Below are 25,058 nucleotides of genomic sequence, written 5' to 3' on the forward strand. Positions count from 1 at the left end.
ATGAAACATGTGGCTCTATGACAAATTTGAAGAGGAAATTGTTTATCAGCACTGTAGCACTGTCCTCCCATTGTTCATTGATTAGTTTGAGCGGGCCCAGTAACATCTCCATCGTGAGACTTGTTACTGTATTTGACATATCAAATACGTCACGGGTAGCTTGCCAGGCTTTGCCATATGGGCAAGATACTCTCGGTAGCTTGCCGGGCTCTTCGAGAGCGGTGGAGGAATTGAACTTGGGTCAGTCGAGTGGGCCACATGCAAGGCAAATGCCTTACCCACTGTACTATCACTCCAGCCACTCTATTTAACCGCTATGCCATTTGTGATGCAATTAGTAATTCACAAGGCTGGGACTTAGAGGGGTTTGTGATTTCAGTTATAACTCAAACATTAAATAAAAATATCACCCAAGACCTTAGCAGATAGATTCTCCCAAATAGTTTTTCTTTTTAATGCCTCCCAATCCAGTTAAAGAGTCCTCCCTGGGACGGAGATGCGGATGGCTCTCTCTCTCTCTATAAATAGGCTCTTCCCATGCTATGTGAATCATGGTTGCTGACAGCAAATCAACAGATTATTTGGCTTTGTTAGTAACAATAATAGCATGCTATCATCTTCCCCAAAAGCTTCTTAGCACCCCACATATCCATTCTTCCAAGCTGTGCTTCAGAACATACTCAGCCAGGGGTGCAGCAATGCACACACATGTTGCCCTTGCACTGGGCTTGTCTTAGCAGATCCTGTGATCTTCTTACAGACTCTTACTATGACATTTTAACTAGAGGAAGTCACCAGTCAGGATCCTCTCTGCCAAGATGTATGCCAAGTAGGTGAGAAAGAAGAGCAGATTAATTGAACACCTAAGAAAATAAGGAATTCCCAATTGCCTTAAATTCTCTATTTTCTTATGAGATACTATAGAAAAGGACAGCAGGAAGAAGGAAAACAGTCCTCCCTTCCCTGGCAAAATGAAGGCATCCCAATAAGTCATCTACAAATCAACAAAGATCAGGAAAATGTATATCTATTCTCAAATAAAACCTATTATTTGTTTTATAAACTTGTTTTTAACTGAGTACATGAGTAGCTTTTATTCATAAGAATCATATAATGACCCCAAGCAGACTTCAAAAACATATTCCCCAAACTGCTATGTGAGTCATATTCAGATTCTTGAAGAAGTTTCTTACAGACCACAGAAGCACAGTGAGAAAACAGCTCATAAAAGATCCCTGTACAATAACAACAACAAAAAAGGATTTAAGTTTTCCTTATGTAAATTATTTACTTTAAATCATACTGTGCTAATCATAAGTAACTATATTTTGCATAAATCATTAAGAAACAAACAGGACATCTGAGTGGGTACAAAATAACATACACCACTGGCTTCCACCTAGGTATCATCATAACTTTTGTTCACTCCTGAACTTTACAGGCTAAGAAAAATGAGCCCACTAAGGAGTAAATAATACCATGAAGAACCAATGAAGAAATGAGATGAGATGGTTTCTTCACAAGACTTAATCCCCAAATTTCTAACCTAACTCAGAGCCACAGTCATCCAGAGTTCACAAGTGTTTTTCTCCCTCACTGATGCTAGCCCCAGAACCTCACCCTGGAAACCAGGTGAACACCACAGAGTTGCAAAGATGCCATGCTGGTTTATACTGATCCCAGAGCAGGTTTTCTAGACAGCCTTTCCATGAAGTGATCCCCAGTGATCTCAACAATTTGCGGGCCATACCCAGAAGACCAGTAGTCTGAGGAAGCACAGAACTCAGAACTCAGCAATTCTTCTCTTATTCATTCAAGTTGGGACACTCTCCTGGCGGGCTAGACATAATCACTCAGAAAGTCAGGCTAACCCACGTTCTTGTACAAACACAACCTTTTGAGTTTAAAGAAGAGAACCAGCTTCATAATCCTGCCAAGAAAATCTCTGAAAAGTCGGAAGTTTTCTTTACTCTCCTTGGCACCAAAGTGCAGATTCACATTTGTCTCTTAACGTCCCCCCAGGAGAGTGAGAAGGCAAAGAATAGGAGTAAGGGGAAGAAAACTGAATGAGCAGAGCCCTTGAAAATTGTGAAAATAGTTGGAGGAAGCGATTTGGGAAAGGAAGTCTATGTAGGAAGGAAATGGATGGGCAGGTGGGAAGATGGGGTGAGAAATTGATCTGGATGTCTGAAAGAGGAAATGATGTGTTGCTGGGGAAAAGAAAATTAAGTCCAGGTGGTGTTTACAAAGTACCTTTATGTGTTCAAAACTATGCTGAATGTTATGAGAAATGTAGGGAGAATTATTTAAATGTAGGTACTGATATGCAATGGTGCAAGCATGCTGAAAATGGATGGATGGGTGGATGGATGGATGGAGAGAAGGAGGGAAAGAGAGATGGGAGGATGTATGGATGGGCAGAGAGACGGTTGGACAGAGTGAGAAAGAGAAAGAGAGAGCATGAGATGATCCTGGTCTCTACAGGCTGCCTGGAACCAGGAACGCGTGTTACATGTTACACAGGGAGCACTCGTCCTAATCGAACCGTGAATTCAAGGTATCAAGTGTTTTCTGAATGCTGAGCCAAGAAGGTATTGGCTGGTAGGCAAACTAAAAGAGAAGTGGAGGGGCACCCAGAATGGACGAGGGGGGTTCTGGTTCCCTTCCCTGGCTGCCCGCAGGTGCACTGCATGTGGGGAGGAGAGCATCAGTGTCTGGAGAAACCCACTCTCCGGGCTGCTACTGACCTGGTCTCCGCCTCACTGGCCTCTTGCGGCCGCTGCAGAAGCGCACTTTGCTGAATACCCCGAGAACGTGCCTCTCGCACAGGGAGCGCCCGTCTTTGCTGGGGCTGGAGCGGCGCTTGGAGGCCGACACCCGGTCGCTGTTGGACTCCCTCGCCTGTCGCTTCTGCCGGATCAACGAGCTGGCTATCGCCGCAGCCATAGCTGCTCAGCGCGGGCCCCAGGCCCTGGGCTCCACGGCGCCCTCGGACTTGCGATCCGCCGGGACCAGGGCAGGACCTCGGCGGCCGGGAGGGAGAGGGCAGGCGCGGGGAGGAGGCAGTGCTAATATTTGAGGAGGCTGCAGTCTTGAAAACCCGGTGCCCACAAGGATAAATCAGAGTCTGGGCAGTGGTGACCAACTTAAAAAAAAATGTGTGAAAATCCAGATGTAAACTTCCCCCCAAAACCGCTGGCGGCGGCAGGGGGCGGGGAGGTCCCAGGCCTGGCAGCTAAACTAGACTCGTGCAGCGCCCGGCGATCCGCGTCCAGGGCAAGGAACTGGGGAGTTGGGTCACACTGCGTTCGGAGTGGCAAGTGCCAGGGTGCAGGAGGACGTCCAAAACAACACGCCGTGCCCCCCGTGGGAGAGAGAGAGGCGCCAGCGTGCTCAGGTGTCCAAAGTAGATGCTACACAGACCTAGAAAACCCGTCTAACGGAGCTGAGTCGCACACCCGGGCGGCTCCGCCGGGCTCCCGCAGGTCGGGAAAGAAAACAAAAAAAAAACCACTTTTTAAAAAAGTGAAGAAAACGTTCCAGGAGAAAACAAGAAGTCAGAGAGAGGAGGAAGCGAGGCAGGCAGCGCTTGAACTCCCCCGCGGCGGCCCGCAGTTCTGGGGCTTTAGGAGGTCCGTCCCGGCCGAGCTGGGAGGTCTACGGAATGCATCGTCGCGGCTGCGGTGCTCCCGGGGCGCCCCCGCCGCCCGAGGTCGGGGATTCCGAGAGGCGCCAAGTGGGAGCGGCGGAGCCCCGAGCCGGGGCAAGGGGAGCCGGGCGGGGGCAGCTGTTTCCAGCTGCGGAGAGCGCGACTCCCGCCGGCAGCGCTGCGAAGAGAGCGGGAGGCGCGGGCGGAGGGGGAGGGAAGGAGGGGCGCGAGGGAGGCGGGCGATCCTCGAGGGCCGAGCACCCCTCCGGGAGCAGTGAGGCGGGGTGCCGGGGCGGCGCGGGGTCCCGCGAGCCGGGCGCGCTTTCCCGCTGCCTCGCCGCCGCGCTCGCGGGCGCGAGCCGGGCACAGTTGGTGATTATTTGGGGGAAATCCTAAAATCTGGAATGACTCAGTCGTTTCAAGAAGCCCCCCCACCCACCGCACCCGCCGCCCCCCGGGGCCACGGGCAGCGCCCGAGGGGTCGGCTCCAGCCCGGCGGCCCCCCACGCACACGCTCCGAGCCCCGGAGCTCCCCGCCCAGGGGCCCGCCGCGCCCGGGTCGCCGCACCGGCTCAGAGGGAGCGAGCGGAGCAAGGGGGCGCCCTGGCGGGGCTCGGCATCAGGTCATCGCCGCGCGGCCCGCGCCCCCCCACCCCGCCCGGGGCTCCGGCAGCCCCCGGTCTCCCTCCCCCCCGCCCGGCTGCGCGGATCAGATGGGGATTACCCGCCCGACGCCAGGCCGCTCACTCAGTCCCGCGCGGCCCATCCCGGCGGCCGAGGAAGCAAGTGACCGGCGCGCTGCAAAGCCCCGCGCGGCGGCGGCTCGAGTGGGGCGGGCGCTGGCTGCAGGCGACGTCGGATCGAGGTGGCTGCGGCTCCGGCCCGGAGCTGCCCACCATGGTCTGGCGCCTAGAGGGGGTGGCGGGCGCGGGCAGGGGTGGCAGGGGCGGCGGGGGTGGCAGGGGCTTCCTCCTTTCGGCCTCGCGGGGCCACGGCGGGAGGCGGCCCCGCCGAGCGCGCCCCCTGCCCGGGTGCCGGGGGGGACCCGACGCAGACTCCGGAGCCGGGGTCAGGCAGGGGAGGGCGGCCGCCAACTCGGCCAACTTGCTGCCGGCTGCTAGCGGGGCGTCCCCCGGCGCGGCGCCGTCGCCTCCCCCGGGCCCCCGAGGGGGCGCTCAGGGCGGAGTCCCATTCACCGGCCGAGGCTGGGGCGCGCGCCGGCCCGCCGACGCGCTCGGCTGGACCGCGGGCTCTGCAGGCAACTCCGGGCGCAGAGGACAGCCGGGGAGGCGGGTGGGACCCCGCGGCCGGCAGCCGCCGGGAGTCCCTCCTTCCCCGCTCGCCCACCTGCCCTAGAGCGCGGGTGCGCTCAGGTGGGGCCAGGTTGCGGGGGCCCCCGGGCTCCCCGAGCGCAGGGAAGCGCAGCGCGCCCGGGTCCGCCTCCCCCCGCAGGCACCCTCGGCTCCCAGACGCCCTCCCCTCCCGCCCGCCCGTCACCCCACTCCCCCTTCTCTGTCTTGTGTCGCTCCCCTTTCCTCCTCTCTACGCAATCCTACGTGATTGAGGTTTGGATGAGAAATTCTCAGAGGCAGAGAGAGGGAACTGCAGCTCGGGTCGACTCTGTCCCATCCCTCCCCCAGGAGAAAACAATCACCGGCCAGTTAAAGGACCCTGGGTTTGCCAAGCAACGGCTGGAGGGGGGGGGGGGGGGAGCTGGGACCAGCTCGAACACTACTAACGCTTCTTGGTTTGGGGAGGAAGGCAGGGAACACTGGAGAAAGTCACAGTGGCCTCTTGAATCCTTCTTGTGGAGCCCCACCTTTGGCTCATTTTGGAAAGCTGGCGGGGGGGCGGGGGGGGGGGCTAGTGTTTCCGCATTCCTGAATCGCAGATTGCTCGGCTCTTTCTGGAAAGCGGACTCAGTTCTAACTATCCTAAAATGAGAGACCAAGTGCGCAGCCTGCATCAAATGGAGATGACGTGAGAGTAACTGGAGGCAGAGAGCAGGTCTGGAGTACTATAGGGTCTTCAAGAGTGTTTGCAGTAACTGCTGGAAGATACCAGAAAGTCAGTACAGGAGATAATGTCAGCTATGTTAGCATGGAGCAGGAAGGATTTGCGAAACGCCAGAGGAATATTCCATCCAAGGGAAGGCCTGGGAGTGGTTGTTGTACTTGCAGTCTCTTCAACTTGTCTTCAAATATTACAGCTCCCCACCCTCACCTCGACTTGGGGCACCCTTTGTGATCATCAGAGGTAGTGCCAAAAAGATTCCGTGGATGATTTCCAAGCAGACAGATGAATGTTGGAAATACACTGATAGAGGGCAAAGAAAAATGCAGGTGCTAGAAACTACTTAAAATAGACATGAGAGTCAGAGAGGCACCAGAAACTCTCAATGAGAGCACAATGCCGTGAGCCTAGCAGAAATTCACGAATGCATCAGGTCTTTGGAGGCTGAGAGGATGCTTAGACCAATCCTTAAATCTGGATGCTGAGAATCTGCTCGCTGAGCAGCATTTAAGATTAACTGAGGCAACCGACATGGCCTTATCTGGAGGAGGCTTAAACAGGAAAGGTGTTTTGAGTGGGGAAATCCCAACTGTCAAAGCCCAGCACACAGTCCATGAAGATAAACAGTTATGTGGAGGAATAAGAAGAGTGGAGTTGTGGTTTTACAAAACACTACTCAAAGTGCATGGGTGAGGCGAGGGCAATTACTTAAAAATCCACTTGGGACATTATTAATTAGAGAAATGTCCACGATTTATATATTTTTTCGACCTTGGCTACCAAAATTGTCTCAAACTTTAAAAAAGGCGGGTACCTATAATAGTCGCTGGTATTGTGGCCTTGTCTTTTGCAGGTCTGCCCCCCACCACGACTCCGACCCCCACCCCAAAAGAAAAGGTCAGCTAAGGTAAGGAATCCGGGGAAATTGGAAAGTGGGAGTATAGTGAGGATTTGAGAAAAGCAATGCTAAACTCTGAATCGCTTTTTTATCCTCAAAATGGGAATAATCATTTCTATCTACCTCATAGAACTGAATATGTATGTGCAAGCATTTTGAAAACTGGAAAATGCCAAATGAGTGAAAGAGATGATGACTGCGTTTATTCTTTTTTTAAGAAAATGCATGATATTCTTCCAAGATTTTTTTTTTAAATGTGGATGCACACAAACTAAAACTTAATCTCAGACCTAGCACATTCTCCAAAATGGTAGTCCTGTGCAGTCACCCCCACCCAAAAAAAGAAAATTTAAAAAGGCCCTGTAATTTAAAAAAAAAAGTGTGTGTTCTGTCATCTTTGAGTGTACTGTGTTTTTTCCCCTGTAGCTTTTATAAGAAATGAATATGCTTTGATGTGAAGGTAACCAGTGTAGCGGCATAGAGGTGCAGCAAAGAAGTGGTAGCAGGGGAAAGATGAAAAAACAGATGGCAATTGCTGTTTGAAGTCCTCTCTGTTTTCACAGGACAACATCAAGTTCGGCATTTAAGGAACAAAGCAAAAAAACAATAAATGCCAGCTGTTTGAGCATGGCGTTATTCCTGTCTTAAGATCTCTAACACAAGAATTTGGTATCTGCGATTCAATAAGACAACAAAGACTTTGCTTTTTCCTTGCACCCCTGTAGTGAGGGTGCTTTGGGCTCCTTGGCCACTTTATCACTTACACTAGATACTCTAAGAAGAGGGAAATAGAGAGAAACTTAAGAAGTCATCTAGGACCTAAGTACAAAGCCACTGTACTCAGGAATAATACTTAGCTTTTCAAATTGTTCAATCTCTAGAACATGACTTCTTACCAGACCCACTCAATTTCATCAGACTTCAGTAACTAAGACAATAGCTATGCACTGTCTTTGCATTTTGGAGACAGGAATGAGATTAAATATGTACTGATGATTTAGGTGGGGGGGGGGAATCAGGTTATTTTAATGGGCGTGATTTTGATTTTTTTATACTACACTTTATTGAACAATTTGAGAATCTTTAATAATTCTGAAGACACCAGAGGTAGAAGCAGTTTTAATTGATTTGAAGGAAGTTTCCAGATAACTATCTAAAGGATAATTATATTTCCGACTTCCATTTTTTAAAAATTATTCATCAAACCATTTTACTGTATTCAAAAGTTCTACTTTAGGTATTCCTTTGGATCCACTCATAAGGTATATTGCAACAGGATAGAGCTTAACATTCTAGTATATTCCAGGTTCTGGTACAAAGAGTATTCGTATGACTTACAACAACTCTAACAACTCTGGCTCGGCAAGATAAATTCTTTTCCAAGCATGGAATTACATAGCCAAAATTAAAATTGAAAGAATTAGCTATAAAATCTCAGTGGATTGATTTGAAGATATTTTACATATGTTCTTTCTTAGCAGACAAGCACTATATTTTCTGTCATGATTGGGCTTCAGCCATATAATGTTCCAACACCCATTCCTTCACCAATGTGCATTTTCACCAACAGTGTTTGATTTCCATTATTTGTTATTTCCATTATTCCATTTATTTGTTTAAAATAAAACAAGGACATTTTCATCATCTCTCTATATTTTGAATGGAAAAGCCAGGGCTTTATAACTGATTTGCTCTTATTTATATGCAAAATTTTCCAACTCCCAAATTAAATGATTGAGACCAATGTACTGATTTACTGAAATCTTGTATTAAATACAAATTGCAGCATACCACTGTTTCAGCTTCCAAGGGGACCTCTATAGACACCCAGAAACTTCCTTCCCTCAAGACATCCTCATCACAAAAGGCTGTTGGTCACTCACCATGCATATGAAACTGGAGAAATTGTTCAATATTACTAAAGTAGCACTGTCCCCCTGTTGTTCATCAATTTGCTTGAGCGGGCACTAGTAATGTCTCCACTGCGAGACTTGTTACTGTTTTTGGCATATCGAATACGCCACAGGTAGCTTGCCAGGCTCTGCCATGTGGGCGAGATACTCTCAGTAGCTTCCCAGGCTCTCCGAGAGGGATGGAGGAATCAAACTCAGGTCAGCTGCATGCAAGGTAAACACCCTACCCGCTGTGCTATTGCTACATCTGCAAAATTGATCAGTGATAACAGACACAGCAGCACCAAACAAAAACTGCTATAAGATTCAAGGAAGATGCAATAATAACATATTAGAATGCACACAACTGTTACAATGCCCATGTATATCAAGGTCGTTAAAAAAAATCCGTATTTCCCTTAACAGGAAAACATACTTTGTGATTCATCTACATCATTATTCAACCTTGGACATATGTGTTGAAGAAAGACTGGAGACTTATTTAAAAAGAATGATTAACTTGACATTACGATGACAAAATTTGCATCACTATAATATTGTCGATATCAGTGTTCTTGTCTCCTGGGCACATATAAGATCTTAGCTTTGTTCATCCTGCTGAGATCAGGCCCCTGACTCGAAGCTTGGTAAGTATGAGCTAACAGGCTCTGACAACACAAGCTTAATGTGCGCAAGATGACTTCCTCCATGAAATTTAGTGCAAGCAAGAGTTCTATTTCCCTCTGTTTTTCTCTGCCAGATTGTAAGTTAAAATAGGTTGGCTAAAGCAATGCAAACAATTGCTTTCTAATAATTTGTAGATTGCTTTATAAAAAAATCATTTAAGCTGGCAAAAAATCAAACTCCCTGCAGCAAATATACTATATACCAATAAAAAATGATCCCATGAATAATTACAATTTGTAAATTAAATTAAGAATGCAACTATCATTTAAATTTATATTGTCTTTCACTATTTAAAAAATCATCTACTTCCAACTATTCTTTCAATGAGACTCTCAACAACATCATAAGGAAAGTTAAGTAAGGAGATAATAATTCTATATGCTTGCAAGACTACAATAAGTAATTTATTCTAATGTCACACAAACATGAGTGCAGATCTGTGAATTTAATCTAGGTTTGCTGGCCTCAGTGACTCATGTCCTAATGAAGGTGACAGAGAGGAAAAACTATTAAAAATTTAAAAAAAAGATAACAGGTTGGTAAATGAAGGAACATTTACCAACCTCCAAGGTACTCCTGTCAGGGCTTCACCTCTTGCAAATAACCTTGAAGAGATCAAAGGAAGGGGCTGGAGCAATAGCACAGCGGGTAGGGCATTTGCCTTTTATGCAGCAGATCCAGGTTCAATTCCCAGCATCCCATATGGTCCCTCAAGCACCGCCAGGAGTGATTCCTGAGTGCATGAACCAGGAGTAACTCTGGTGCATCACCAAAAACAAACAAACAAAAAAAAAATAAAGAAATCAAAGGAAGCTGGAAAGAGAGGGGACCCAAATTTTCTGAATCTTCTTCCCCTGCAGCTCTCACTTTTCCTGAACTAGCCAGCTGAGTTGATAATTTTCCTACTTCTGATGGTGAGAGGATATCCAATGGTTCTGAGAGTATCGTCTCCAAATCTCTCATCCTCACTTCCTTTATTAAAGTTGAGCCTCATGAATAAAGATTCCCACTACGTTCAGAAACCCATAAGGACAGAAAGATTATCTATGTTGTTTACTTTTCTGTCTCCAGTGCCTTAAATATAAATTAGCATACAGTAAATACTCTGAACACTTGAAATTATCCTTGTGTCCATCTTTTAAAATAAAAAGAAACATTTGAAGAAACAAACGCAACTAAAATAAGGTCTATTTCCTATATTTCCAGATTGATTTTGTTTTAGCTATACCCTTTCAAATTGTTCATCTAAATTTCAAACTCAAAATTCAATCCATCTGTTAAAATTTCATAGTTCAAGGGGGTACACGAACTATGGGTATCGTATCTAGCTTTTGCTACTGACCAATCTGTGATGTTGAGACCTGCAGTTTTAATTCTGAGTCTCCCCACCTTCCTCTATGTCTCTGTTTCTATCTCCTCTCTTTACACACTCTCTCTCACTCTCTCGCTCTCTCCTAACTCCTCTCTCCTTCACCCACACATGCACTCACAGAAGAAAAATAAGGCAATAAAGAAAAAAAAGGTGATAGACATTAGATAAAATGCATAGCCCCTTTTAAAATTGCAGAATATGATCAATATGACCTTAAAATGGGCTGCTAAACTCATGCTGTCGCCCATCTTTACTGATCTGCTTTCTCCATGGACCATTCCTATTTGCTCCCATTTCTAATTTTAGGTTGCAGATTTTCAGGGAATGGAACTTTTGAAATAGCAGTCTCTTACAGCACCCAGCACATGACTGATGTTCAAACTATATTATTAAAATTATAATAAATTCATATTTTAGTCCTCTGCATGCACATTGCACCGTGTGCTATGAAAATAACAATTGGTAAAAGACTCACTGATCTTTTGCTCATAAATATTTGACACTGAAAAATATTTTATTGAAAATAACTAAATTATAGAGACTGGTTAGGGAAAACTACCACTGAATAAACTAGGAGTTTGGACAAGATGACTAATAGGTCATTCTTACTTGGAAGATTTGAGAATTCACTTTAAAAAGTGTTCATTAGAAAAAAAATGGAACTTGGATAATCTGTTAGATAATTTGTTCCTTAATAAAGTTGCTAGGTCTGACCAAGCCTAAGTTTTACTGCAAAATGACTACTCTATAGGAATTTGTTAATTAGTTAAAATGATATATCGAAAAAAAATATACTGTTCTCCAAAGTAAAGTACGAAGAAGTAATAAATATATGCATGGGTAAATGAATAGATGGCTTAAATATATCAACTTTTACCTGAATGTTTCTAATTCACATTGCTATGATAAGCAAAATCATACCATATTGAAAATTTTTAAAAAGAACTTTTAGAGCACTTTATACAGCAAACAGAAAACCTTCAAGAATTATAGGACAGTAAATAAAAGCTCACAGTAAAGTTCTCAATCATTCACTCAATTCCATAAAACTCTATTCTCCTCTGTCTAATTTTTGCCTCTAAACCGGCATATTAAACACAAGATCAAAGTGGGCACTGATACAAGATGTTATGTTTAAATCAAATGTCTAGAGCCATCAAAGATAGATATTTATGATCACTAACAAGAAAGATGTTAAATAGATATGAATGCACATTTGGGGGCTCAAACTTCCTAAAGAGGTTATGATATAACAACACTTCTTTTAATAACATTTTGAACAAGAAGAAGCTATATTTTGAACAGAATACAAGTATTTTAATTTAATGTGTTAGAATATTTCTCTTGTGGTCATCATTAATCCACTCTAGTTAATGCCAACATAATAACCCATGGTAGAAAATGCAGACATTTTATAATCAGAGACCATTGAAAATAAACTTCCTTAAAAGTCAGCTAGAAATTGTCTCTGGTTGGTTAATATGTCAAGATCACAGCAGTCAAAAAGAGGAATGTTTTTTTATCTACATTTTGACAGTGCTTCCTCCTATCATTATGAAGGGACAAGGGACAAGACAATGAAATAGCCATAGCTGGCCTTTTAAAGATAAGCAACATTTATTATTTATTGAGGATAAAAGTCAAAGGAAAACTTAAGATTTTCATCCAAATTAAAATATTTGAATATTCTATGATATATAAGATTAAAAAATATAATTTATATTTTTGTTCTTATAAAAAGCATAGTGCTTTCACTACAGTAGACACTCTGTAAAGATTTATAATTTAAGCTTGCTTAAAAATAATATTCAGCTTAACTAAGAGTAATCTCATATTTTACCCTAAATTTGAGAGTCAAACATTAGACAGGCTTTAATTCATAACTCTATCATCTTTCACTCTGATAACATCATCTAAGCAGTGGCTTTAGTTAAAAAAAGAAAAGTAAGAAAAAAGTGTTGACAAATATAGCTGAAAGCACCTGTTCCTAATATGAGAGTGTTTCTGGTATCCCTTTTGCATATCGAACTAGGAGCTTGACTAGATCTTCCAATGATGCTACCCTAGTAAAATACCACAATGAACTTATGCCATTCTGGTTATTCCCTAAAGTGAAGAGAAAGTCATAGTTTATCTGGGCATATTTAAAAACTGAATGAATCTGGGTGTATTTAAAAACTCAAGGAAAAGCAGATCCTTTCCCTATTATGCCTGGATATTAAAGAATCCTTGTGCAGAAAATTGTTCAGAATGTAAAGGGAGGAGCCCTACCAAACAAAATGGAAGTCAGAGACCATATAGCAAAACAATCTCATGACGATACCAGTAGAAAGTTGTGGACTTTCTCCAGAGTAAACTTTATCATGATATCTAGATTCTAGCAGCTAATTCTATGGTAATTTTCCTTGTTGCTCACTGCCCTTCAGTAAGTCTTATATTGATACCCCTATCCAGTCTCCTTGTGATATCTATAATTAATGGAAAAGTTTCATGTCAATGCTGAAGCCAGAGCACATAATCTGAGGCACCATGGAAATAACATATAATTAGGGAGAGCTTCAAAGGTGTCTATCTAAGATGAGTCAGCCCTTACTACAAGATTTTTCTCCAGCATTGCAAACTGGAGGAATCACAGTTAGATGTTAGTCAATTAGTCACTGGGTTTTTCCTTACAGAGTCCTTATATAATTTCAGGAAGATCGTATACCTTTTTATTGAACCCCACAACAATCTTAACTGAAAACTTGGTGTTCAAAGCACAGGTTAAATGTATTTCAGGGAGGGCCAGGGAAAGTATACAAGGTCAAGGTGCTTTTTCTTGCATGCAGCAATCCGGGGTTTGATTTCCTACAGAGCATATGGTCCCACACCTTGCACAAGAGCCAGGAAAAAGCCCAGAAGAGTTCCAATATCACCAATACTGTTATTGATAATATTAAAAAGAGAAAATGAAGGCAAGAAGATTAATAGTCTGAAGTATGGCTCAGTCATGTTAAGAATTAAATATAGTTTAGTTGACTTCAAAGCCAAAGCTCTCTGCACAATTATATTTAGATGGTGATCTGTAGTAATAAAGTTTTAAGAGGGTCCTTGAATTATGACAGAGTTAAAAAAAGTGTAGGGATAATCTTAAGTTAAACATTCTCATTCTTCAAATTTAACACACAAGTACACATTATGTTTGTGATCCAACAATCCAGGACCTACTCAAAATATTAGTTTAATAATCAGAAACAGAAAAGATATTGAAAAAAGTGGTTTTTATCTCCAAATTTTTGAAAAATTCAAAGTTCTCTGGTTTGTCTAACAGCAAGCCTGAATTCAATTAAGCAGTTATATATGAGAAAAGGTAGGCTACACAGGAATTAAACAGCTTCACAAAATGGGGAAATGGGTTTCTCATGATCAGATATTTTAAGCAATGATCAGAATAAGAGTTCTCAGCATCAAGATGGATCACTGTCCTCCCATTCATAGATTTGCTTGAGAGTGCCCAGTAACGTCAGGCCCTTGTGACAATTGTTACTGTGTTTGGCATATTGAATCGTCATGGGTACCTTGCCATGCTTTGCCATGCGGGCAAGATACTCTCAGTAGGTTGTCGGGCTCTCCGAGAGGGAATCAATCTTGGGTAGGCCACATTGGCCACTTCTAAGGCAAATGCCCTACACTCTGTGCTATCACTCCAGCCCATCAAGATGGATATTACTTGAAATGGTTATGGCCAGCATTGCGGACACGAAGAATGAATCAAAATCAAAATAAACCTTAATATCCAAATCCATGTTTGGCACAAATTCTTTTTTGTTTTAAGAAACTGTAGAGCTAAGGATAAGTGAACAGAAAACCTGATTATTACTAGGAATAACAATCCTACTATCCTACCTGATTGTTACTAGGAATAGGATAAGAATCCAACAATCCTACCTGATTGTTACTAGGAATAACAATTGTAACTACCTGATTGTTACTCGGAATAACATTCGACTGGAATGAGATTCAGCATTCAAGGAGACTATGAACAAAGCCAATCAACATAATTCTCTGAAGGAATCACAGGGTTAACCTGTCATTTCTATGGCCTTAAGAGATGTTGTGAAGGTGGGAACAACTGATGAAAGAATTTCTCTTGGGTGATAGAGCGACAGTAAAGCAGGTTGGGCATTTGCCTTGCATGCAGCCAACCCAGGTTCGATCCCCAGTATCCCATATGGTCCCCCAAGCACCATGAGTTATTCCTGAGTGCAGAGCCAGGAGTAACCCCTGAGCATTTCCAGGTGTGATCCAAAAAGCAGTAAGTAAATAAAAAAAATAAAAGAAATAACTTCTTTTTAATGAACAGGTGAAAGGCTATGTGAAAATGTTCCTCTAAATTATGGTATTATAGAATAAGGAAAAGAAAACAAATTAGCTTATTAAAATATAAAGTAAGGAAAGATTCCCTGGAAATACCAATGTAAATAACCCCAATGGTATCAGTCAAAACCATAATGAATTGTGTGGAAAAAGGTTAGGAGACTTCTGGACTCATGTGTAGGAAAGATCCCATTTTGAGAGAAGAGACTTTAACATAAACAAAAGCTAAGGGAGGTGAACAGAAAACCAAAGAGAAGATTCGAAGGGCCAAGAAAATATCAGAGTTAGGACCATCTCTACACATAAGGTTTTCTGTGGTAGATACTAAAGTTTTCATACTAGAGAGTATGGAAAGCAAACATTTCAGCTATTGTAATTACCAGCTACATGCTCTTACATTTCCACTATCAGGAGTCAGATAAAAATCTAGAAAATCAATTTATGTAGGAAGAAGAAATAATTTGGTCAATCCATATACCCATGGTATAGCTTTTAGTATACCATATTTAGTTTCATTTCTTAGAAACCACTAAAAGAAAAGCAAAAATTAATGTAAATTGAGGGGGGGGAAGCTGGCATAACTACATACCAACTAAATATTACAAGATATGATGAGAAAGAAATATAAATAATGAATTCACGTTTGTCAAATTCATGAGGGTAGGAATTTTAAAAGGCAACTATTCCATTTTCTGCTTGACAAACTTTAATTTACTTGGACTACAAGATTATCTACAAAATGAAAGAATAAGCATATATGCCACCAGGAGGAATTTTGAGAAGAAATTTGTCTGTCTAATAGGTCATTTAACGTTCTGTACTTTGGTTTACTCATTCAAAAATGAGAAATTTTTCAAAATGTAACTAATGTAAGGTACTAGCATTAACATACACTATAATTGCTTTTAATACAGGGTATTTATAATATATAATAATAGATGATATATAAAAGATTATATGTAGTATAATATAGCCTTCTAATAGAAGGTTATTTTTGGAAGATTCTGAGTCCAGGGCTGACATTCAGTTTGGGGAACAAAAAATAGAACAGAAAAGAATTTAAGGTATCCAAATATGTTCAATATGACCACTTAGTTAAAAATAATAAAGGACATTTGTCACTGTTACAAAAACTGTGCAGATAGCAAAGAACTCTAATGCTATGTTACTCTCTAAAGCTGCTAGATTTTCCCAATTTATGTTCCAACTGGATCTCTCTATCTCTTGGTGAATGTAGAGGAAGTAGTAGAGGAAGAATAAGAAATGATGAAGGGATGAGCTGAGATGCATGCTTTACATGAAAGAGTCCAGGTTTGATTACTGGCATTGCATGGTCTCTGAAGCTCTGAACCTAGAATAACCCTGGAAATAATGGGTATGACGCAAAATAGAAGGAAAGAAGAAAAAGTATAAAGTGGTTTGTTCACTGAATACACACACCAAAAAAAACTGCTACATTTCAGGTAAAATGCGGAGTTATTTTTCCTTTAGTGTTAAGAAATATCTAAAATAGATTAAGAAGTCTTATGTGATTATTAATCAACAGTTTTACAATAATTCAGATAAACAGAGATAACTCATCAGGAAAGTCAACAGAAGTAAAATTTTCTATTTGGTCTACTCCTTGACTGAACGAAATTTCATTTCATGCCATGTACCCCACTGGTAAGAAATCCTGAACAAATTATTCCTTCTCTCAGTTTCTCCATTTTTTCTTTCTCAAAAATGAAGTTAACTGCATAGCTGCGACATGTTTTCACCCGTCTAAAGTCCTATGGCTCTAACCATAATGCATGCTTACCAAAATTATATTTCTCATGTCAAAGAAACTAGTATTTTTTTTTCAACTTCCAAAGTTTGTGACAGTTTACTAAAGTAATATGATCGTCCATCAACTAGTTCATGGCTAAATGCACTTTCCCTAAATAAGCTGAGTCTGACAGTAAATCATTTAACATTAAACACTTCTGTGTAACTCTTGATAAAGGCCGAAAATGATAAAAAATAATTTTTTAAAAAAAGATAAAAACATTTTAGTACTAATTTACAGGAAACTGACCTGAGCATTATATATGTATCAAAGTACTTTTCAAAACAATTCTTATGAGTCAGTATCAACATTATTAACGAGGAAAAAGAGGAAGAAAAAAAAGTAAGCATCTTGACTAAGGTCATTTAATTTGTTAAGCGAATAAGCACAGGAAGTCTGGTTCCAGCCTCTTACTAATGAATCAGTCACTTCTCAGTTTTTATACTGTAACAGTGGCTCAAGGAGTGAGAAAAGGATGGCAGTGATATTTGTTGCAACTATTCTCTCTCTTTTGAATTTTTTCTTTTTTATTCTCTTTCTTTTAAATCCAATCTGAAAAGTTATAGCTGGTCAGGATGGAAAAACATGATGTGGCAAATGCTTGGAGTTGAGGAAGCTGGAAGCGTGTCTAAGTAAGTCTTTTTCTTCTAAATAATAAATGAAATTATCAACAGGGAGACCAGATAGAGAAAAAGTTCTATTATACTTTATAACATTAAGTGGTTTCAATTGAATTCTGAAAACAGCCCTGTGGGCTAAGCATGAGAGACGTTACTATTATGACTCTGCTGCTTGAGAGAAAAAGATTGTGAGAGGAGTAAATTCGATCAGAATCATAGACCAAGGGGATGAAGCAGAAACTAAAATTTGTTGACTTCCCAAAGGCTTGTTTTCACTCTACAACTCTACAAAGGTTTCTGCAGACCTTTTCCATAGCTGTCAGCTTCCTCTGATGTACTGGACAAGACTAAAGGATGTCGGCAGGGCAGGCCTGAGCTCACTCAGAAAACCTGAGCAGGGATTTTAGTATGACTGCTTTGTGGGACAGAACACTAATCACTCAATATTCATTGTCCTGCAATCATTAGAAAAATAATCCTCAATACTGATATCCCCATGAGTTCATAATCTTGACTGAGTCCTGTAATAGCACAGCATCTAGTTTCTACTTCCTTGAAAATTGCAAGCAGAATTTATTCTGCTTCTGAAGCAAAATCAGGCCTCCATGTGTATCTAACTAATTTTCTTCTTTGTTAGGGAGCCCCCTGTTGCATAATCTGTGTAATTAAACTATGTGTGGCTTTGCTACCCAGTTCTCCTACTGCCAGTACAAATGTATGTACAATTTAGAAGAATTATACTGGCAGTATCCATAAAACGCCAACCTCTGGTTTTCTTTTCAGAGTATCAATCTTAGGGAACCAGCGAATAAATGTGTATCTAGCAGGGTGACAACGTAGCATTAAGTCACTAAATTCTAAAGCTTTGCAGTTTAATTCATAATTGCCGTGAGTTGATTGAAAGAGCCTGAGCAAACAGTTTAGGTTTTGGTTTTGGTTTCTTGGGATCACTTGGAAAACAAAAATCATCGACATGTATTACCATAAAAAGAGATAAACAGTCATTGAACAGAAAATGGGGGTAGATGGAATCTGAAGAATCATCTAGTCCGGTGCCTTCATTATAAGGGTTATAAAATTTAAGTCTAAGACGAATTGAGACTACTTTGCTTAGCTCACATCCTTATAGGTGATTTAAGCCAGTATACTTAAAATGTCCTGATTCAAAGACAAGTGGAATCTTTGACATAAGATTTAATTTTCAAATTTCAGACTTTGCTTTTTGAAAATATCTGAATGTAAAATTTCTTTCCTTGAGTCCTCATCATCACTCATTAGATAGTTATTCATTATTATTGTCACCAACAATAATAATAGTAATAGAGGCCTCCTTCAAATGTGCACCCAGTGAAAGAAGGCCAGACTGTGAGGGAGGCGACCAAGGTCACAACCTAGATAAATGATGACATTAGCACTCCAGCTCTGATCTACATTTAAGGTTGTTTAATTCTTGCTTTGGACTTTTCCTTCCCCTTCCACCTTTAAACGTACCTGTTTCTAGTGAGATGAAATGAATTGTAAAATCACCAGTAAAGTACATTAATGCTCCTGCAAGTTGCCCCAATTAGCATGTCCTCTGTCTGATCCTACTGCCCACTCCCCTCATCACCTTCATTCAACATCTATTTTCAAATGAAACACAATTCTTCAGAACTAGAGGAATTTCTCTTGCTGGTTTATTGCATAGGATAAAAGACTCAATTCTCTCTGTAACCACAGAAATAACATCAAAATATCGAGTGCTTTGTGATGCTAATGAGAATTTTCTTCACCAGATAATGCTGCTTGCAAAACATCGGGTGCAGCACACTCAGAATCCAGGTGAATTGAAAGGCAGGGCAGGAGCTTTGCCTCTGGATATTCTGCACCAAGTAATTTCATGGCAGGCATTACCCTTAATACATGTATTAGATGCTGAAGCATCTGATGGTCACATAAATAATTTCTTTAATTAGTTCATCCCCTGTGCTTCTTTGGCTTTAAAGATTAAATTAAGTGTAAAATTCACAACTAGTTGCTGGAGCATTCATTAGCCTGCAAGTTATCTTTAAAATCAACCATAGCTTAGGGGAAAACTCATTGAAGAAATGAAAGTGCCAAGGTCTTCAACATATGTGATTTGACTCGCACGCTAGCATCTGAGAGCTAAAAATGGTATATCTATATATCTTCAACTTTGCGGAGGGGTGATTTAGGGCCAAACATGGCAGTACTCAGGGCTTGTTTGTGGCTCTACACCCAGGGGACAGTTTGGGAAGATCTCAGGGAACCATATATGGTGCCAAGGACTGAACTTGGGTTGCCAACTTGCAAGGCAAATACTTTTAGCTTCTTCACTATCTCTTTGCCCCCTCCAGCTCCATCCCCCAATTTAAAGATAAGGTAAGGGATGAAACGTTTTGAAAATTTTCTATCAAGGTGTTTGTTTCTTTGACCTTCTACATCTCTCTATATCTCCATTTTAATTGATTTACTTCATCCTTCTGCCTGGCACTTACCACATGCCAAACTGCTTATTATATGGAGTGGTATAAAATGTAAGATGTTTATTACATCAGATAACTGACTTTCTCCTGAGTGAACTTGACTTTTATGTGACAACAACCACAATAAAATACATTCTAATGAGAGGGTGACTCTGTGTTGAGAAATTCCAAAGAAAATACCACTATTCACAAGCAGAAGTTTTCATCAGGGAATGAATGACATGAGAACTACCCACTCAGTCAGGTATGATCTCCCAGAAAAGCCTTTAAAAGTCTTTCTAGGGGGCTGGAACAATAGTACAGTGGGTAGGGCATTTTCCTTGCATGTGGCCGACCCAGGTTCGATTTCCAGCATCCCATATGGTCCTCCGAGTAACGCCAGGGGTAATTCCTGAGTGCAGAGCCAGGAGTAACCCCTGAGTATTGCCGGGTGTGACCCAAAAAGCCAAAAAAAGAGTCCTATGGGGAGGGGGTGTTTTTTGTTTATGTTTTGTGGTTTTAATGGGTGGGGGAGCACCCAGAGATGCTTAGGGTTTATTCACAGCTCTGTGCTGAGGGATCCCTCCTGGGGCAGTGCACTGGGTACCATGTGGAGTGCCTGGGATTCCAATCAGGGTTCGCCATACAAGTGCCTTAACCCTTATTATCTCTCTGTCATGGACCTTCCATTTCCCCCCCTAATTTTGTACTTAGGCACTATGATTTATAATACTGTTAATGATAAAGTTTAGGACCTAATAGATTCCACTACCACACCCACCGTGACATTGAAGCATCCTTCCACCTATGCCTCAAGATCTCCCACCCACGGCCATCCCAAGCCCTTGGTAAATTCGGTTTAAAAAGAAAGTAAATGGGGCTGGAGAAATAGCACAGCAAGTAGGCCATTTGCCTTGCATGTGGCCAATCCGGGTTCGATACCCAGCATTCCACATGATCCCCTGAGCACCGCCAGGAGTAATTCCTGAGTACAAAGTCAGGAGTAACCCCTATGCATTGCCAGGTGTGACCCAAACAGAAAAAAAAAGAAAGAAAGAAAAAGCAAGCAAGAAAGAAAGAAAGTAAAAAAGAAAACCCTTCTGCATAGAAAGTTGTGGATAAGTAAAACAGGGAGGAGTCAAAGATCAGGATTGTGTCAGGTTATAGAATCCTCAGAACAGAGAGGGCCTATGTTTCTTTTTCTAGTTATAACTTACATGACAAGGTCCTGATGAATGACTAAATAAATAAATGAATAAATGAATCCACAGTATTTGAAAAGCATCAATAAATAGTTCATTGAGTTCATAAAAGAAAAAGCAAGGAGATTCCAGAGTTTGTGCTTCATCTTGAAGGCGGCAGAGAACGATTGTGAGACATTTAAAATGCGATTAGGATGCAATTTAATCAATAAAGTCCTGTACTATTGCATCTTTTAATAAAAGCAATTGAGATAAATGTGGTACAAAAGAGCTGGTAGCAGACTCATTGCACTGTATTAATTTACATAAAGCTATAATTCAATATGTTAAAATTATATGGGAATAGAAGACTCATTTAAGAAGTTTCTTAAAATGGATAAAAACAGCGATGAGACAAATCTCCAAGATTCAAGTTATAGATGTATTATACTTACACCAACTCAACAGTTTCCTACAAGTGTTTTTAAAAAGTTCCACATGGCCACATTTATCTGTTTCATACATACAAGAACATGTATCGATATTTGTAAGTTCTCCTAAGGACAGACACATACAATAGCACAGAACCAGCAAGGTTTAATTATGCTTTTACCATTAATTTCCTTGTATCCTTATGTTGCTCGAACATTCTGGGTCTTTTTTTTCTCTTTCTAGGTCCCAGTCCCCCCACCTCTGAAAGGAGAAGGTGACTGTATTCTCCCTGATCTGTTTTCTTTCTGAGGGTCTATGATTCCACTGAAGTAACTAGACTTGGGGTCTCAGACATCACTTCCTGCAGCATCCACCCTTAGCAACAGCAGGCATCTGGGGTATACTTTGTTGAGTGCTGAGTCCCATAGAAAATAACCATAACCGTTTTAGTCTTTCTTAAAAATTACCAAATATGATGTAAAGTAGATGAGAAGTCACAAAGATGAAATTACATAGATGCCATGTGACCTCTCAAAACTCATATGCCAAAACCCAATGCTGAGTACCTGGAGGAATGACACTTGGGACAACCACGGAGACCATTCTTCCACTGTGGGACTTTAACTATAAGGCTGTCTCTGAACTGGAAAGTGGGCTCTCTCCAAATATGGAATCTGTCGGTGTCTTAACATTTTTAGCCTTCAGAACCGTGAGAAATGAAATTCTATTGTTCATGAGCAGCTATTAAGAGCAATGGCATCTTTATCATACCATAGTTATAAACTATAGCATTTCTTATAGAAACCCATGGACTAAGTCAGTAGAAATACTGTACGAGACTAAACAATGCTGTTGAACATCTTATAATGCTTCAAATATAGAAAGTGGTGTAACTATTGGGACAGATGTTTAACTTTACCCCAAGATGACCCCATAGCAGTAACTAACAAGTATTATGGCAATATTCATTCCCTATGAATTTACTAGATTATCTCATGTAAAATACAATAGAAAGATGGTAACACCCACATAAACAATATTAGGCGCTAGAGAGACAGTGCACACATTCACTTTTATCCTTTGCTCTGTTTACAGAAGAGACCCTTACGTAAGTATCGGAATTCAAAACAACTGAATGTCTCAGAGTAGAAGAGGGTTTGACTGCTAATCAGAATCCTGATTTTAAAATTTCAATTATTTATGTAGCCATAGAACATTAGCTTAATTGCTAATATATTTCTTTACATTGGTAGTCACATTGGAAATTGTAATAAAATATCAGTATGATTATTTTAAGAAAGAAGTACAAGAATGCACTAAAATAATTGCTCAATTCATGCTGCATAGTATGTGGAGGAAACGGTAGTGGTTTTTATTATCACCTGGGACTTTTCAATAACATCTGTAGAGCATAATGCGAGTAAATGAGAGTAAGTATAACACTCTCATTAAGTGTGATAGTGTCTGACTCAATATACATTTAGAACTCAATAAACACAAAAACACCATTTTAAATCCCCCAAGGATATTCTATCCATAATTTGTGTTATCTGAATTGAAATACATATATATGGGACAATTTGAAAGTAATATTAATCAATACAATAAACTTCTGTTCCATCTCCAAAAGAAATACAAGTAATGATAGTGTTCATCATAGTTTTTCATAGTGGCCCAATCATATCATATGTGTTTGTGATAGGAGAGAAAGCAATACACTGAGGTTGTTGTTTTTTTGTTGTTGTTAAGAGGAAACACTGAATGACTCTTAAAATGTGTTCCTGATGCAGCCTTGACAGAGCATCAATTAAATTGTCTCAGCATCAGGGAGAGCAATTCTTCTGTGCTATTTCCAAGAAGCTAAGAGTCCATTTCCAGTGGAAACTGCAAAGTAGTAGGTTTGGGGACATGGCTTCTTTTTATGTCTGTTGGCATCTAAAAACTATGTCACCCGGGGCTGGAGCGATAGTACAGCAGGTAGGGTTTTTGCCTTGCATGCAGCCAATCCGGGTTCGATCCCCAGCAACCCATTTGGTCCCCCGAGCACTACCAGGAGTAATTCCTGAGTGCATGAGCCAGGAGTAACCCCTGTGCAATGCCGGGTGTGACCCAGAAAGCAGGAAAAAATAAATAAAATAAATAAAAATCATGTCCCCATTTATACTGTGTATGTCTAAGGCAGATACACACAAAGTACCCAAGTAACCAGTCATAGAGCATATCTAAAACTGTGACTTTTCCAAACAAAACCAAAAAGATGCTGCCATTGCAAAAAGTGGCATCAGGGAGAAAATGCTTCCTTATTCAAGTTTCTCATGATCCTGCCAAATCGCAACTTCTCTTGTGAACTTCTAATGGGACTCTCTTTCTGAATACAAATGGCACTTTCTTATAGAAAAAGGCAGTTTCCCGCTTTGCATTTTATTGATATGTGTCTTGGTCGTGTTTTCTCGCCTCTGCTTGACTATGATTTCCTAGAAGGCAGTGACTCTGACATCCTTCTTTAGAAGCAGCTGTTCTCATTAAAGGTGTCATTGGAAGGAAGGAAGCAGTGGGGGAAAGAGGAAGAGGGGGTAAAAAGTTCACATCTATGAAAATAAGAAGAAGAAACTGTTAGGATGGAAAACAAGCACCCCAATGAGATGTTGACTTTTATAGCTCTAGTTTGCCAAACAAAAATTCCGAGAGTGATAATCTAGTGGGTAGAGAGCTTGCCTTCCATGTGGCAGGAGTGATAATCGGGGGGTAGGGACCTTGCCTTGCATGTGGCATGTGGCTGACCCAGGTGCTATGCTTGGCACCCCATGTGGTCCCGTGAGCCCACCAAGAGTGATTCCCTGAGCACAGGACCAGGAGTAAGCCATGAGTACTGCTGTGTGTGGCCTCAAGCCCCAAAATAATATAAAAATAAGAAAAGCTTCAGAGTATAAATACCAGAAGGAAAAAAGCAAAAGCCCTACTTGGGATGTAATCAACACTGAAGGTCCTAAAACCTGACAAGCTTCTTTGTTAACAGATTTCAGGTATTAGTTATTCCAGCATTTTAACTTTATTTGATGCAAACGCTGAGGCTGCTGCCTTCATTTAATCTGTCTTGGAACCTGATTTTGGTAATGGTCCTGCCTGGAAGCATCTCACGTGTGTCTAATGCAAAGCAGGGTCACCCCACCTGTACCCCTTTCATGGGTCCCTCACTGTGTCACCCCTCCTGCAAGCCTGCTGAGTCACGTTTATACACTCAAATTTATACACTGCTATCTACTGGTTTTCCCAGCTCAAACATGATTTCCCTTGAGGTAGGAACAGTGTTTATCTCACCCACTCCTGGAACACTTTGTGGAAAGGAAAGCAAAAGTATTTTACAAATGAATACTGAGTTCAAGTATTCTATTTCACTAGAATTGGGGAAGATGTCAGCATCCAACGCACTTCTTTTATTTTTTTTTATTGAATCACTGTGAGATACAGTAAACAAAGCTTTCCTGTTTGAGTTTCAGTCATACCATGATCGAATACCCATCCCTCCACCAGTATACATTTTCCACCACCAATGTCCCCAGTATCTCTACCCCCATGTCACCCCTCCCCCCCTCCACCTCTATGGCAGACAATTTCCCCTATACTCTCTCTCTACTTGGGGCATTATGGTTTGCAATATAGATACTGAAAAGCTATCATGTTTG

At 41.4% G+C, this 25,058-nt stretch overlaps 1 protein-coding gene across 3 annotated transcripts in view; it reads right to left on the minus strand.

The window, feature by feature from the left end:
• Positions 1 to 25,058, minus strand: part of FGF12 (fibroblast growth factor 12) — a 561,799-nt gene that overhangs the window by 248,890 nt on the left and 287,851 nt on the right. Inside the window, exon 1 of one of the 3 annotated variants that reach the window (XM_056121184.1) lies at positions 2,748 to 3,151. The exons of the other annotated variants lie outside the window; for them this stretch is intronic. Within the exon in view, the coding sequence (XP_055977159.1) occupies positions 2,748 to 2,946 (199 nt within the window). The 5' untranslated portion in view covers positions 2,947 to 3,151. Of the gene's footprint in view, positions 1 to 2,747; positions 3,152 to 25,058 lie in introns of those variants that run through there. 3 annotated transcript variants of the gene reach the window in all.

This window comes from Sorex fumeus, unplaced genomic scaffold, assembly GCF_029834395.1.
Source record: "Sorex fumeus unplaced genomic scaffold, SorFum_2.1 ptg000044l, whole genome shotgun sequence".
Classification (NCBI taxonomy): domain Eukaryota; kingdom Metazoa; phylum Chordata; class Mammalia; order Eulipotyphla; family Soricidae; genus Sorex; species Sorex fumeus.